We start from the raw sequence: 15,510 nt of genomic DNA, 5'->3' as shown, positions 1-15,510 counted from the left end.
TGAGTCCGCCGCACACCGCGAGCGCCCCTAGTCCTCCGCCGTCCCAGCATTCCCCGCGCCCCGCCGTGCAGAGCGGCTTCCGGCGGGCGTCGGTGGTGGAGGTGAAGGAGCGGGCTCTCGCCGCTCGCTCTCACTCCCTCGCGCTCTCTCTTGGGCAACATGGCGGCCGTGGAGGAGGCAGCGTCCTCCGGGAACCTCCTGAATGGCGACCTGGATCCGGACGACAGGGAAGAGGGAGCTGCCTCTACGGCGGAGGAGGCAGCCAAGAAAAAGAGGCGAAAGAAGAAAAAGAGTAAAGGGGTTGCCACAGGTAAAGGGAATTTGTATGTTGTTTTTTCCAGGGATGGCCGAACGACTTGGCTGGCTCAGGCCCGGCGTGGATGACAGGGACCGGGCACTCGGAGCCCTGGACTGCACTGATTCCCAGGACTGAGCGTGTGGCGAGGCCGGGCTAACAGAGTCTCAGCCCCCGGCGGGGAGGCGGCTTCTCGTCCCGCGGGACTGGAGAGCTGGTGGAAGCGTGGAGAGGGAGAGGAGGGTCGCTCAGCTTCCCTTGGGGAGCTCTGGGGTCGGTAGGCCGGAGCCCCTGAGTTGCCAGAACTCGACTCCCGCACAGACTGTGCAACGGGCTGGAAGCCGTGCACCGAGCCCAGCCCTACCTACCGCCTTCCTCGCGGTTTGGCCTCCTCAAAAAGCTTGTTCTGACCCGCACAGCCCGCCGCCCCTTTGCTAGAGCATCCTGGTACTTAACTTTCGCCGAGAGTGTGGGTGAAGTGGACAAGCCCTAGCGCCTAGACCGCGCCTCACCCCGCCACCCCAGTTTACAGAAGGGTTTTTGGTGCGGGCTTCACTTTTGGGAGGTGTGTATATATGCCCACGCGCTCCTGTCACTGAGTTGTAATTGCAGAATGTGTATCTGTGCGAATTTTCACTTGTCAAGTCCCATGGCATCATCAAGTTTTAGGGTTTTTAGGCTTGAATTAATAATGGCATTGCAGGAGTCTATTTATATATAGGGTATTCTGTGGCTCAGAGTTGAACTTCTCCAAATCCACTGGTAAGGCAAGGAAAACAGCTAAAAAACAAAACAAAAAACTTAACATCTGGGTTATATAGTATGAGTTATTTTACTTTGAGAAGTCAGTGTTTTTGTTGCAGTAGGGTCCTTCATTTTAGGAAAATTATTTACAGCTGTTTCATTTTAGGCAGGAAAAAAAAAATATTTGTACCTGTGAAAACCATGAAAGAATGAAAGAAAAAAGGAGAGGCCAGAAGTGATGAGTGTGGAGTTAAGAGAAGTTGGAGAGGGTTAATCTATCTCTTTCTGAAATTTTGATTAGATGGGAGTTGAAGAGGGAGAGTTGTAGGTGCTGAGACACTTCCAAGTTAATCCTGGGCCACAGGCTAGTGGCTCTTCCTGGGTTTCAGATGAAGTCCAAACTCTTCAGTTTGGTCTTTAAGGTGTGTTCAGCAGACTGACCCTAATATATTTTTAGCAGTTGTAGCTTTCAATATGAATGCTCTACAAAAGCCAGAATGTCACTTAATTATGTACTACTTCATATTACTATCTTTCTACACACGCATATTTCTCCTCTAGCTAGATTATAATCACTTCCAGAGCAGGGGCCTGATCTTATGCTTAGCAGTTCAAGAATTTTGTGTTTTAGTAATGGAATGTCTTCTTATTTATTTGATTTTACCTAGCCCAGTTTGACAACTTTTTTCTTCAAGAATCCCTGAAGCCCCCCAATGTCCCCCAGAAATCCTCTTCACTAAGGTCTTCAGCATTTATTGCCTATCTTAAGTACCTGTTTGATTATGAAAGTATTTATTGTAGTCTAATTGTTAAATACTTTAAAAAGTTAAACTACTTAAATATAGGGACCAACTCACACTTTTGCTTAACCTTTAGCTGCTATCACAGAGAATGTATTTTGTTGAATGGACAGGACTGCTTAGATTTGGGAGACTTTTCTTTGTCATTAAATAAATTCTGTTAATGTTCACAGTAATGTTTGTTTTTGTTTCCTAAACATCTACCAGGAAAGGTGTTCCAATATCTGTAGGACATATTCTAGTAGGAAAGTATCTTTATTAGATTTGATTTATGCTATTATATTTCATTAGCAGGGCAACAGGAACCTGATAAAGAACCAGAATCCTCAGTGGATGAGGTAGCAAGACAATTGGAAAGACAAGCATTGGAAGAGAAAGAAAGAGATGATGATGATGAAGGTAAATTATTAATTTGGTATTTTTTTGTTATAAAAGCAAGAAAATACGACTTTCTTTAATCTTTTTCTTAATCCTCACCCAAGGACATGCTTTTATTGATTTGAGAGAGACACACAGAGAAAGAAACATTAAAGTGATGTAAAAGTGAAACATTGATTGGTTGCTTCCCACATGTCCACAATCAGGGATTGATCTAACTTCCAACCTGTGCCCTGGCTGGGAATGGAATCTGCCACTTTTCGGTGTATGAGACTATGCTCTAACCAATAGAGCCACACAGGCCAGGCCATTTTTTTTTTTTAAACTATCTACTTATTTGTCCATATAATCTATTACTTTCTGACATTTCTTAATTGACAGTATAATAAAACCTCAATGTCACAGATAAAAACGAAAAGGAATTTATTAGCAACTCTAAAAAGTTGGATATGTTGAATGACTGCTCAAACAACACAGTTGTCAACTTTTTAAAATGTACTTGGACCCTAGCTGAATTGGCTCAGTGGATAGAGCCTCAGCCTAAGGACTAAAAGGTCCTGGGTTCGAATCCCGCCAAGGGCACATGCTCAGGTTGTGGGCTGGATCCCTAGTAGGGGGCATAAGGGAGGCAGCCAATTAATGAATCTCTTTTCTTCTGAAATCAATAAAAATAAAAAATATATATTTTGAAATGTATTTGGTAAAAGGCCAAGTAGTGGGTGTGTATTAATATAAAATTGAAGAGTTGTTTATTTAACTTTTATTTAACTAATATTTATTGAACAACTAATATCTACTATCCAACCCTGTTTTCCTGAAAATAAGACAGTGTCTTATATTAATTTTTGCTCCCAAAGATGCGCTAGGTCTTATTTTCAGGGGATTTCTTATTTTTCCATGAAGAAGAATACGGTACACATTTATTGTTAAATGAAAATAAAGGAAATTTATTACCTGTATACGGTACAGTAGTACGGTAGTTGTCCACACAAACCAGACAAACTGTGAATCCTACAGTATCAAGAATTTATTCATTTATTCAGTGACAATCATGTCATCATCTTCTGGAACATCATCATAACAATCCAATTCCTGAATTTCCTGGTGAATTTCTTGTGACTCCATTTCTTTCAGAATTAGTGGACCAAATCTCATGTTTAGCCTAGGGGGGGGCCTTATTTTTGAGGGATGCCTTATATTTCACTCAGAAGGAAACCTGTAAGTAGGTCTTATTTTCGGAGGATGTCTTATTTTCGGAGGAAACACGGTAGGATACTTTCACATGCATTCTTATTTTGCCCTTGCAAAGAAAGTAATTGCTCTTCTCAAGAAATGATAGTTATATGATTTTCCCAATGTGATACAGCTATCCTGTTTCCCCGAAAATAAGACAGTGTCTTATATTAATTTTTTCTCCCAAAGTTGTGCTAGGTCATATTTTCAGGGGATGTCTTATCTTTCCATGCGCTAGGTCTTATTTTCAGAGGATGTCTTATTTTCGGGGAAACACGGTAGTATGTGTAGAATAGAACCAGAATTTGAAACCTAGCACTTGATTCTAAGTCTATTCCTTTTACTCTCTGTACCAAAGCTACTTTTTTTTAATTATCAAAGGAGAATATTGGAGTGCTTCTATCCCTGATCCTAGTTCCTTGTGGTATTTTAGTTTTGTTAGATTTGTGTAAACATGGCAAGTGTTAGAATTATAGGAATTGATGCTATCAGTAAGACAATGGAGGGAGTCATTAATTAAGAGAACTATTATATAGCATCTTTTTGCAAAGGGGGGAGATAGGGCTTTCCCATTCTCAGTTATTTACTGGTTTGACCTGCTCTACTTCAAGCACTGCCAGCTTGAGCCTTTGCTTTTCAGTCCTTAACAACAAATACCTGCTATATTTGGGCACATGTGTCAAACACAAGGCCCGCGGGCCAAATCCGTCCCACCAGGCCTTGCAATGTGGCCCGCACCGCACTGTCATCACTGCACTCCACTGCGTTTCCATCACAATGACAGTTTATGACTGTTCAGTAAACCATTCGGCCCGCGATTTAGGCTGGATTTTAGATTTTGGCCCCTTCTCTGATTGAGTTCGACACCCCTATATTAGGGTAATGTAGAGCAGTTGTTTTTTCCTCTAGAAAGGTATGTTCTGCCTTCAAAAGGCTTACAGTTAAAATTTGGTTTAAAAAGCACCAACATTACAGGGAATAGTTGTTTTTTCAACTTCTTTAAGCAAATCTCTTGTACATTTTACCTTTGGTTATGCTTGAGATTATGAATATATTTTTGAGCTCTTAAAAAAGGGTTTTATAAATTCAAAGTAATACAATAAGTTATTATAGACCTATGTGTAGAATATCACAATACTGCTCTTGAGTGTGCCTTGTTCCATTGCACCTCTACAAAGCTGTGTGACTTGAAATTGAAAGGGAACTCTTTGCTTGTCAGATTGGAAATCTTCAATGTATTAAAGATTTTAGTTTTCTCCAATTTTATCTAATTGTTTTTCTAATTCATTTCAATAATTAGGATCAACCAGTAGTACTAATCTGGTGTCAGGAGTCTTTGAGGGGATGGAAAGCTAGTATTTCAGAATCTTTGTTTTAAGGAAAGTTGATGGTGTGGTGGAGAGAAAACTTAGAGGTGAAAAAAAGCTACAGTAAAATTTATTGGTATTGGAGATGGAATTGGCTGAATGCTGAAAAAGTCTCGTTGAAAGGAAATGGGACTTGAATAAAACCAAACAGAAGGAACCATTGGGGGGGAGGGGTGGAATAATAATTGTGAAAGTCTTTGGAGTGTAATGAACAATGCATACCGGTCATATAAGATCCATTGAGGGAGCTTTTGAGCACTTTAAAAAAAGAATGTTATGAAAAACAATTTTCATATATAGTCTTCATATATATTCACAATTGTTAAAAAAGAGGATATATATAGGAAAGGCAGGAAGATCATTTTGGAGGCCACTCAACAATAGTCCATGCATATGGTATTAAGTTGGTGGTTATGCTAGTAAATGAGTATGAGAGAGAAATATTGATGATCAGCTGCCTCCTGTGCACACCCCACCAGGGATCAAGCCTGAAACCAGGCATGTGCCTTGACTGAAATGGAACTGGCAACCTTTTGGTGCACAAGACAACTCCCAGCCAACTGAGCCGCATTGGCCAGGGCTCACAGTAATACTTGGTGAGAGTCATCAGTTGTATATATTTCAGTAGCTCACTACTTTTTTTTGCCGAGTAGTATTCCAAATTTATCCATTTACTGGTTCATGAATATTTCCAGCTTTTGTCTATTTCAAATAAAGTTACTATTATCATTTGCATACAGGTCTTTGTGTAGACATGTTTGCATTGCTCCTGGTTAAATACTTAGTAGTGGGTCATATGTTAAGTGTATGTTTAATCTCATAAGAAACTCTTCCCAAATGTCTACCATTTTGCAGTGTTGGAGAGTGCCAGGTTCTTTGTATCATCATAAGCACTTGGTATTGTTAGTTTAAAAATTTTAGTTTTTGTAATAGTTGTGTGGTGGTATGTCATTGTGGTTTTAATTTGCATTTCCATAACTGATGATGAACATCTTTTCATATTTTTATTTGCATTTCATGTGTTTTTAGTGAAGTGTTTTCCTCTTTTGTCCATTTTTCGATTGGATTCTTGTCTTACTGAATTATAATAGATTTTATATATATTCTTGATATAAGTTTTTTATCAGATATATATGTTTTACAGATATTTTCTCCCATGCTGGTATTGTTTGCAACAGAAAAGATTTCAGTTTTGATAAGGTCCATTTTATATATTTCTTTTCCTTTATTAGTCATATGTGGTTTTTTTCCCCATTCTATTCAAAAAGCTAAATAATTACTATCATGAAGATTTTCTTTTATATTCTCTTAAGTTTTATACACCTTTCACTGTTATGTTTAGGTCTGTAGTCTATTGAGAATGAATTTTTGTATGTAGTGCAAGATAGAGATTAAGGTACCTTTTTTACATATGGATGCCCAGCTGTCATTCAACAAATATTAGTTGATTTGGACATAAATAAATATGAACCATTTCTGCCTGTTAAAAATATCCTGGGATGCTGTGAAAAAAAGAAAGAAAAAAAAACACGTCTGAAAACCAAATTGCAGCATCATCTGATGGGTGAAATTATAAGCATATATGTAGTTTAATACTTAGATCCTGACTCTACCACCATCCTGGCATTAGGGTTCAATAAATGGTGGTTTGCATATTTCTTGAAGCATTTTAGGTAGAGTCTAGTGTATGTAGCAGTATGCTAGACATTTAATGTTGTTCCAGAGCAAAGGCTATTTTGTTTAATATTCTGTCCCTTTTGTCTGTCACTTAAGAACCCAGCATACATTTGTTGGATGAAATGTTACAGTTAAAATTGTAGTGCAGACTATATGAATTGATTATATGACACATGAGGAAAATGAAAATTGTATTTTCCAAAGGATTCCCATGTTATTTTTGTTAGGCTTTTGCATCTTCAAACCAATAATGAGTAAATCAAGCAAAATTTGTGTTTCCACTGTGTGCTTGTTATTTTAGAGTAGGGGTGTCGAACTCAATCAGAGAAGGGGCCAAAATCTAAAATCCAGCCTAAATCGCGGGCCGAATGGTTTACTGAACAGTCATAAACTGTCATTGTGATGGAAACGCAGTGGAGTGCAGTGATGACAGTGCGGTGCGGGCCACATTGCAAGGCCTGGTGGGACGGATTTGGCCCGCGGGCCTTGTGTTTGACACATGTGTTTTAGAGGCTCAAACAAAAGGAATTGCAATTTTTGTAAGTCAAATATTGGCAATTTCCTATCACTCAATCCAGTGGTCACCAACCAGTGGTCCACGAGATCCTAAAGGTTGGCAACCACTGAGTGAATTCATTCAAAGCACTATATCATGCTTCTTCTTCCTTCTTTGCTAAACTGCTATTTCCTGTTTCTCCATTGGGCAAAAATAAATAAAAATAAGATAAAATAGACTAAAAGAACACTTATTTATTGAGTATACTAAATATTTACAACATGCTAGGCACTTTTCTTAACTTAACAAATGGTTCTTTTAGCCCTTGAGAAACTTTCAAATGAAAAGGGGGTCAGTGTAAATCATTTATTGTAATTTTTTGTGATAATTGTAACAGAAGAATACAGTAGCTAGCATGGCGAAATAATGTCTATTATGGCTCCTGCCTGTCAGTCCGGGAATAAAAATGTAGCTTTTTAAGCAGAAAATGTAAGTAGTAGTCATTTGATACTGTTTTATGGGTATGGGTTTCACTAACTAAAATGATTGATGTTAGATGAATTACTGCCACAAGGTAAAACACTTAAAAGAATACTGTATGGGGAAACATACTATTAAACTGTCAACTTCTCATTGAGACAGTATTCTATTTATCCATCATAGCAGTATGACTTGTGTGTAGATTAGCGTAATTGAGAAATAATTGTTGGAATTTATTAAGTAGCATTTTTAGAAATTCGGACGCTTAAGTCTATATTTTATTTCTTTATTTAAAATGTTTTAAGTCACTTAATCTTGGCCATAATAATATCCTCTATAATTTTTCAGAGTTCAAGGGTATGAGTGTGGGCTTCATAGAAGGCGGTTATAAAAACTGGCAAGCAGATCTTGGCTGTTTGGATACTTTTATGCCAACAATTTTTTGAAATAGTTATTGACTTTATTTTTAGGCATCAGAGAATATGAGAACTCTGAAACTAGGAAGTGTATAATATGTCCTCTTTTTTTTTGCATACAATTTGACTCTGAAGGAAAACTCTTTGTTTAATCACAACTATGCAGGAAAAGATAAAATGTGAGACCCCAAATACCTGCATTGTGTTATATTTTTGGTCCAATTATGCCATTTACCAGTTGGGATTATCTTGGGCATGTCCCTTAAACACTCCTACACTCCTTGTTACCTTATAGGGTTGTATTTAGGATCACATGTGGTCATGAAACACAAGTGTTTAAGCATATGTAAATTGTAACTAGTATTTTAGCTGAAGTCACAGTTATTGATATTAAACTAACACTAGTTATTTTTCCTAATTCTTTAAAAAAGATGTCATTTACTATATTTTTTCTTAAAATTTATCAGCATTTCTTTTAATAGAGTAAGTCAAACAAAAGGGAGAGGGATAGATAGATAGATAGATAGATAGATAGATAGAAACATCAATCATGAAAGAAAATCATTGATCAGCTGCTTCCTACACACCCCCTATTGGGGATTAAGCCCGATAGCTGGGCACATGCACTGACTGGGAATCAAACTGACCTCCTGGTTCATGAATCGACGCTCAACCACTGAGCTACACCAGCCAGACAGTTGAGTAGAACTTTTGATTACACAAGTCAAATTTTGATACTTAAAGCTAGCAATATAAGAAGTCATGAGAGTATTAGGTCAACTCTGTCATATGCTATTTCAGATACAGTGTATGTGTATATACACCTGTCTATGCTTGCTTCATCCTTCTACAGGTTTTAATGAATATGCATTTGAAATTATCTTTTCTTAGATGGAGAAGGTGATGGAGATGGAGCAAGTGGAAAGAAGAAGAAAAAGAAGAAGAAGAAGAAAGGACGTTAGTGTCTTAAGTTAATCTTACTTGACAAATTAGAAGTATTAAGCAGTGGGTTTGAAGTTGCTTAAGAAACTGGTATATTTCAGGGAAATAAATTTAGGCTTACTTAGAGGTAGTATTTAGTGATATAAATATTTTGCAAGTACTTTGGTGTAACAATCTTGATGGCATTTTTTTTAGCTGATATTCAGCTAAGGAATATTAATAATAGATTGTTACATTTTACTGTAAGTTAGGGATGAATCCTAAAATCTTTATGATTTAAATCTTGAATAATTCAAATAATGAGTCTGTTGGGGATGACTTAAGTACCACTATGTGGTAAAAGGATAAACAAATTTTGCAGTTTATCTGCCAGCTTTGAAATTGTGAAATTCTTGATGAATATTTAATGAAGAGCCCCATTATTTAAAACTTGTGCATATGGTAAAATTTTTATTAATATTTATATTGCACTTATTTCAGATTTACTTAAAATATTATCCTACTTGTGTTCGTTTTTGTAAATGGCATAATCAGACATCTTCAGGGACCTAAACTCTATTAGGCAGACTAAGGAGGAAGCCTATATAGTATTGGGGAATAAAAGTTGGTTTGAGAATCAGAACAGTTATTATTTTAGACAAGCCAGCCCCCTTGAACTATTGGGGGCTACTGAGTTCTGATTATATCTTTTAAATTTTTCATGCTAAATTTTATGAATCAGGATATTGGGGACTTAACTTCCCTTTTTATATCTGTGTTGAGAGAAATATTTAAATTATTGTTTAAGAAAGATAATGGCTCTGCCAGCCATTTTCCTGATATGTCTCCAGGTAGAGATGGGATAGTCTTCTTTTTATTCAGGCATGCGTCCATGTTAGATGCTTCTATTCAAAGATGTCAGTCCTGCCCCTAGCATAGTCTGTATTTAATGAATATAGGTTACTTGTATTCCAGGAATCTTCTAGAGATTATGATACCATATTTCTTCCATTCAAAAATTGTTAAAAGTGTGCCCATGAGACATGCTATTACCCAACAACTGCTTAAGATAATATCAATTTCTCTAAATACTTTAAAATTGTTCCCTAATGAAGGTAAATAAGCAGGGAGGAGTGTTAAGGGGCTGCCTTTGTATTTGCTCTTAGTAGAATTCTTCCACCGCCACCAGCCTTTATTGTTCCTCCTTTGAGGACAATGTTGAACTTAATGTTTATTATATTTCTTTATGAGCACTCTCAAGAGAGAGTCTTTTGTCTGATCTTAATGTTAAGAATAATTTTGCTTTTCCTGAGTAATTTTATCTCAGAAACATGAACTATGCAAATAACCTAGAGTTTTTTTTATGTTTTGTTTTATATTTTTATTCTAACGGGCCTAGAGCCATATCTGTGGTTTTGTGTTGGCCTTATTTCAGGTTCTGTTTTATGTTCTTAACATGTTTTTATTTTTGCTCTCTTATTTACTTTGATGCCTCTAGTTTGTGTATTTTAGATATTCTTGTAGACTATCATATATCACTTCTGGAATAAACCAAATAATGTACATTCAGAAGTTTATTATCCTCATCTAGAAAGTGGGAGAATTATAAGTAATAGTTAATGATAACTTCAGTACAGATTATTATAATTATCCATTGTTTTAGATAATTGAATGTAATACATTATAATTTTCAAAGGTTATACAAAATTTCACCTGGTTCTTCATTTTGTAGATAAGGAAACAGGCTTGGCACATTTAGCCATTTGTCCAAGTCACAGCTAATAAGTGGTAAAATCACAGCTAAACTTCAACTCTGATTGATATTTTGGTTATAGATTTTTAATTTTTTTCTCTAATGATCTCTTTGAATCCTTTAATTTGTGGACATCATAAAAAGCATCTTTATCAGATTTGTAGATGGGATAAAGCTGAGGGTGATGAGATAATACTTTGGTTTACCCAAAATGAATGGATTTAGCTGGGAAGATAATGACTGCCTCTGTTGTCAAGGGTAACAGGATTACTAAATTTGAGTGTGAAGCTAAATTAGATGACCTCTAAGATTTTTTTTAAATTCTACTATTTTCTTTTAGGGGAAATGTAAAAAAAAAATCATCCAAGTTTATTTGCCCATAGAACCCATTTAAACCAGTTGGCTGACGCTCGTGATATTGAGCATGTGGGTTAAAGGAGGAAACAAAACAAAAAATGGTTTTGTAGGTAAATGATTTGGCTCAATAAACAATCATATTTTTATTTATGCACATTGTTTTTCTCCCCTTTCAGAACAAAAGAGCAAAATACGTGTTAAAACTTTAAAAAATCAATAACATAAGTAATAATCCAAAGGAAACCACATACTTCAACTTAGTTGATAAATTTTACATTGAAAATCATAAAATAACCCATGCAGCCTCCTGACGTTCCTTGGATATAGCATTTGTTACTAAAAGCAGTTCTTCATGTGATAAGAATTATACCACTAGTTCATATATTTGGGGGAAATTTTAGAAAACAAATTTCTTAACTACCTTTTAAAAGCATCTTGAAACCCCACTGGTGTGGCTTAGTGGTTGAATATCAACCTTCGAACCAGGAGGTCACAGTTCCATTCCTGGTCAGGGCACATGCCCAGGTTGCAGGCTTGATCCCCATGCAGGAGTCAGCCAATTAGTGATTCTCTCTGGTCATTGATGTTTCTCTCACTTCCTTTCCCTTCTTCTCTGAAATAAAAAAAAAAATATATATATATATTAAAAAACAACAACACCAAAACATAAAAAGCATCTTGAAAGCTGGTGTTTTAGTACATAGTTTGGGAAATAATGTCCTTAAAACATATGTAGGTACCGTATTTTTCGGACCATAAGACGCACTTTTTTCCCCCCAGCAGTGGGGGGGGAAAGTCCCTGCGTCTTATGGTCCAAATATAGCCTACACATATACTTTAAAAAAAAAGTTTTTTTACTTGCCCGGCTCTGTGTGGTCTCTGTGTGCTTGCCCGGCTCTAAAATGGTTCTAAATGCTGCTGTTTACTTTACAGGGTTGATTACATGTGTTTATGACTGTGATGTTGGGTTTTAATGCACATAAAATATTTTAGGACACTATTTGTTTCAGAATCTTTTTTTCTTCATTTCCCTTCTCTAAAAACTGGTGCGTCTTATGGTCCGGTGTGTCTTATGGTCCGAAAAATACGGTATTAACTTTTTTCGAGTATTTGGAAATTTGTGTATGGCTACCTAAAGTCTTTAGGCACTGAGTGAACTTTATACCTATTATAACCTTGAAATAAGTTTTTAAACTTGTTTTATTAACATAACAACTTTATATTTTTACTTTATTGCTATAAGATTTCTTATTTTCTTTTTTTTTAAACTTTTAAAAAATATATTTTATTGAATTTTTACAGAGAGGAAGGGAGAGGGGGAGAGAGTTAGAAACATTGGTCAGCTGCCTCCTGCACACCCCCTACTGGGGATATGCCCTCAGCGTGCCCTTGACTGAACTTGAACCTAGTACCCTTCAGTTCTCAGGCCAACGCTCTATCCACTGAGCCAAACCGATTAGGACTAATGTCTTATTTTCTTTTTCTTTTCTTTTTTAAGTTAATATATTTTATTGATTTTACAGAGAGGAAGGGAGAGGGATAGAGCATTTGAAACATCATTCAGCTGCCTCCTGCACACCCCCTGTCGGCTATGTGCCCACAACCAAGATACATGCCCTTGACCAGAATCGAACATGGGACCCTTCAGTCCTCAGGCTGATGCTCTATCCACTGAGCCAAACTGGTTAGGGCTAGATTTCTTATTTTCTTGTTGCTGCTTTTATTTGTATTTGTAAAAGACAACCTTTATAAGCTATCCCATTTCCAGTATAATAAATGAAGACAAAAACATTAAAAATGTGCTTTCTGCCAAGGTATGTGCTATTTAATATATAATGGAGTCGAAGAATTGAATATTTTTATTCCCAAGCAATATTAAATCTGAAAGGAGGTGACCAGCATGGTATTTTAACTATAAGGAGACAAACAGCAAGGAGGTTCCTTAAATCCGGACATACCACAACCATTAGGAACTGAGAAAAACTGTAATGATAACTGCTTAATTTTATTTCTAACTACAGAAGGTAATGCTTTATTTGTATCTCACAGCAAAAGTTCAAACAGACCCTCCCTCAGTTCCAATATGTGACCTGTATCCTAACGGTGTATTTCCCAAAGGACAAGAATGCGAGTACCCACCCACACAAGATGGGTAAGGATCATAAAATAACTTCCAGTTTGACTTTTGAAAGTTGTAGTTTAGCAATAAAGCAGATTTGATTTTTTTTTCTCAGAACTTGCTCCACTACCTTAATAAAAGCTTGTGAATTTGTTAGAGAAAATATAGTAGAAGCCCTCTTATCCAAAATGATTGGGACCAGTAGTTTGGTTAATCAAAACAAGTATGTTATAATGGGAATTCAGAAAGAAAAAATCTTTATTGATAAAAGTTAACGTAAATATTTGGTTTTCATCATTTTTAGGATGAATTTGCATTGGACTCTACTCCCCCCCCCCCCCATAAGTCATATCCATAATGCATTGTCTATGAGTCTTTTGAGTTTCTATGAAGAACTAAGTAATCTGAGAGCTAATGCCTATCTATATCTTTATATTTTTTTCTGAAACCATTTATATTTCTTTATTTAATCTGACAGTATTTTTGATGATTTGCCTTTATTGAGGTTTTTCTGAGTATCAATTTAGTTTTCATAGAAACAATTTTAAAATGTAATATATATAATTAAATAACATAATTATAGTAGTAACTAATGGTGACTTATAACAAGTTTTGGGAACAAATCACCTGATTTCTTGGAAGTATTCTGAAAGGATACGTTTCCACTGGTCAGCAGACACACAATAGCATTATGCAGACTGGTTAAGAATATGGAAACTGGGTCTAAACTAGCTGCATTTGAATCCTAGCTCTAACACTTATTAGCTTTGTGACTTGGGCAAATAATTTATCATGTCTATAGTTTTATTTCCTCATCTGTTAAAAAAACACACAAAAGGACACTTCATAAGGTTGTGAGGAATAATAACCTATGTAAAACACTTAGGAGAATAATAACACATAGTAGGCATTAAGTATTAGCTGCTATTATTCATAATAGGAACTTGTCATCTACTGATATCCAGAATACAATGAGAATTTAGTCACTATGTTTTACGGAAGGAATCAAGAGCATTGGTTGAGTGGTTGCAGTAGTTGGCTAAGAAAGCTTCTACTGTGACATTGTTTTTTTGTTTTTGTTTCTCTCTTAGAAAGAGTGGAAGGGAGCAGGGAGGGGCAGAGAGAGAAATACTGATGTGAGAGATGCATAGATTTGTTGCATCCTATAGGTCCCCTCAGGGCAGGGATCAAGCCTGCAACCCAGGTACTTGCCCTTGACCTCGAATCAAACCCAAAACCTTTCCTTGCACAGTCCAATGCTCTAACCACAGAACCATGCCAGCCATCTGTTTATTTTTTTTTGTTTTGTTAATTAGAAAAGAGCATGATGTTATATTTTTACTCCCTTCCTTGTTCCCAGTTTTCATAGGGAATTAGCCTGTAAAGTTGGAGAGTTTTATGGTATAGGCATCTTTTCTTTAAATTGAATTCATCGGTCTATATCCTGTCTTAATGCATCTATTTTAAAAAAGTAACAGACACATAATTTTATAGTAATTACATAAATTTTCATTGTACATAGGATGTGATCACACTTATTTTTAAATAAAATTTTTTAATTTATTATTTTTTTTTTTTTTTGCTTGTTCCCTCTTCCAGACCCATATAAGCACCTAGCAGGTAGCCTTCCATATTTTTCTATGCTCATATATGTGTTAACTATGTCTGTTCATGTAAGGAGAGTGTTTTGGTCATTGTTTGTTTACAGAAATGAAATCAGGCATACTTTTCCTTCACCTTGCTTTCCTCATTCACTACTATCCTTGAAAGTTTCTCTAAGTCAGAATAGCTCTAATACTTTTGAATGGCTTCATAACATTCTATGGTGTGAATATATCACTTTATTCCACCATTTTCTAATTGGTGAGCATTTACTTTGTCTCCAGTATTTTTTGCCATTATAAACCATCCTATATAATAAAAGGGTAATACTGTATGCAAATTGACCCTAATAGTGGAATGACCAGGAACGGCCAGTGGCTATGACGCATACTGACCACCAGGGGGCAGACACTCAATGCAGGTTGACCCTAGTGGTCAGTGTGCTTCCATAGTGGGAGCTCTGCTCAGCCACAAGCGAGGCTGACTGTTGTGAGTGCAGCAGCGGTGGTGGGAACCTCTCCTGCCTCCATGGCAGTGCCAAGGATTTCCGACTGCTGAGTGGGCCTAAGCCATCAGTCAGACATCCCTTGAGGGCTGCCAGAGGGATGTCTTGACGGCCAGTTTAGGCCCAATCCCCTGGGGAGTGGGCCTAATCCAGCAGATGGACAACCCCTTAGGGGTCCCGGACTGCGAAAGGGTGCAGGTTGGAGTGCATGAATTGTCGTGCACTGGGCCTCGAGTTCTATAATAAACATCTCTTAAGTATTCCAAGGTATACATATATATGTGTGTGTGTGTGTGTGTGTGTGTACACCTCCTTATGCTTTGTCAGTTTTGTTTTTTGAATATATATTTTTATTGATTTTTTTACA

The 15,510-nt window shown here is 36.7% G+C and overlaps 1 protein-coding gene and 1 long non-coding RNA gene across 9 annotated transcripts in view; both read left to right on the top strand.

The window, feature by feature from the left end:
- The first annotated feature begins 64 nt into the window (after positions 1–64).
- The window catches only part of METAP2 (methionyl aminopeptidase 2), a 33,122-nt gene continuing 17,676 nt past the window's right edge, over positions 65–15,510 (top strand). Inside the window, exons 1-6 of one of the 8 annotated variants that reach the window (XM_036458723.2) lie at positions 66–310; positions 1,708–1,818; positions 2,131–2,238; positions 4,903–4,906; positions 8,776–8,843; positions 12,967–13,069. In XM_036458723.2, coding sequence (XP_036314616.1) covers positions 160–310; positions 1,708–1,818; positions 2,131–2,238; positions 4,903–4,906; positions 8,776–8,843; positions 12,967–13,069 — 545 coding nt within the window. In that variant the 5' untranslated portion in view covers positions 66–159. Of the gene's footprint in view, positions 311–1,707; positions 1,819–2,130; positions 2,239–4,902; positions 4,907–8,775; positions 8,844–12,966; positions 13,070–15,510 lie in introns of all 8 variants that reach the window. The other 7 variants (XM_036458725.2, XM_036458730.2, XM_036458728.2 and 4 more) reach the window with 7 other exon arrangements.
- Positions 13,076–13,856, top strand: LOC123653131. The gene is made up of 2 exons (XR_006742768.1): positions 13,076–13,259; positions 13,341–13,856. It is a non-coding gene; the product is annotated as an uncharacterized LOC123653131 (long non-coding RNA).

Source organism: Pipistrellus kuhlii, unplaced genomic scaffold, assembly GCF_014108245.1.
Source record: "Pipistrellus kuhlii isolate mPipKuh1 unplaced genomic scaffold, mPipKuh1.p scaffold_m20_p_3, whole genome shotgun sequence".
Taxonomy (NCBI): Eukaryota; Metazoa; Chordata; class Mammalia; order Chiroptera; family Vespertilionidae; genus Pipistrellus; species Pipistrellus kuhlii.
This window is presented reverse-complemented; position numbering and strand designations above follow the sequence as displayed.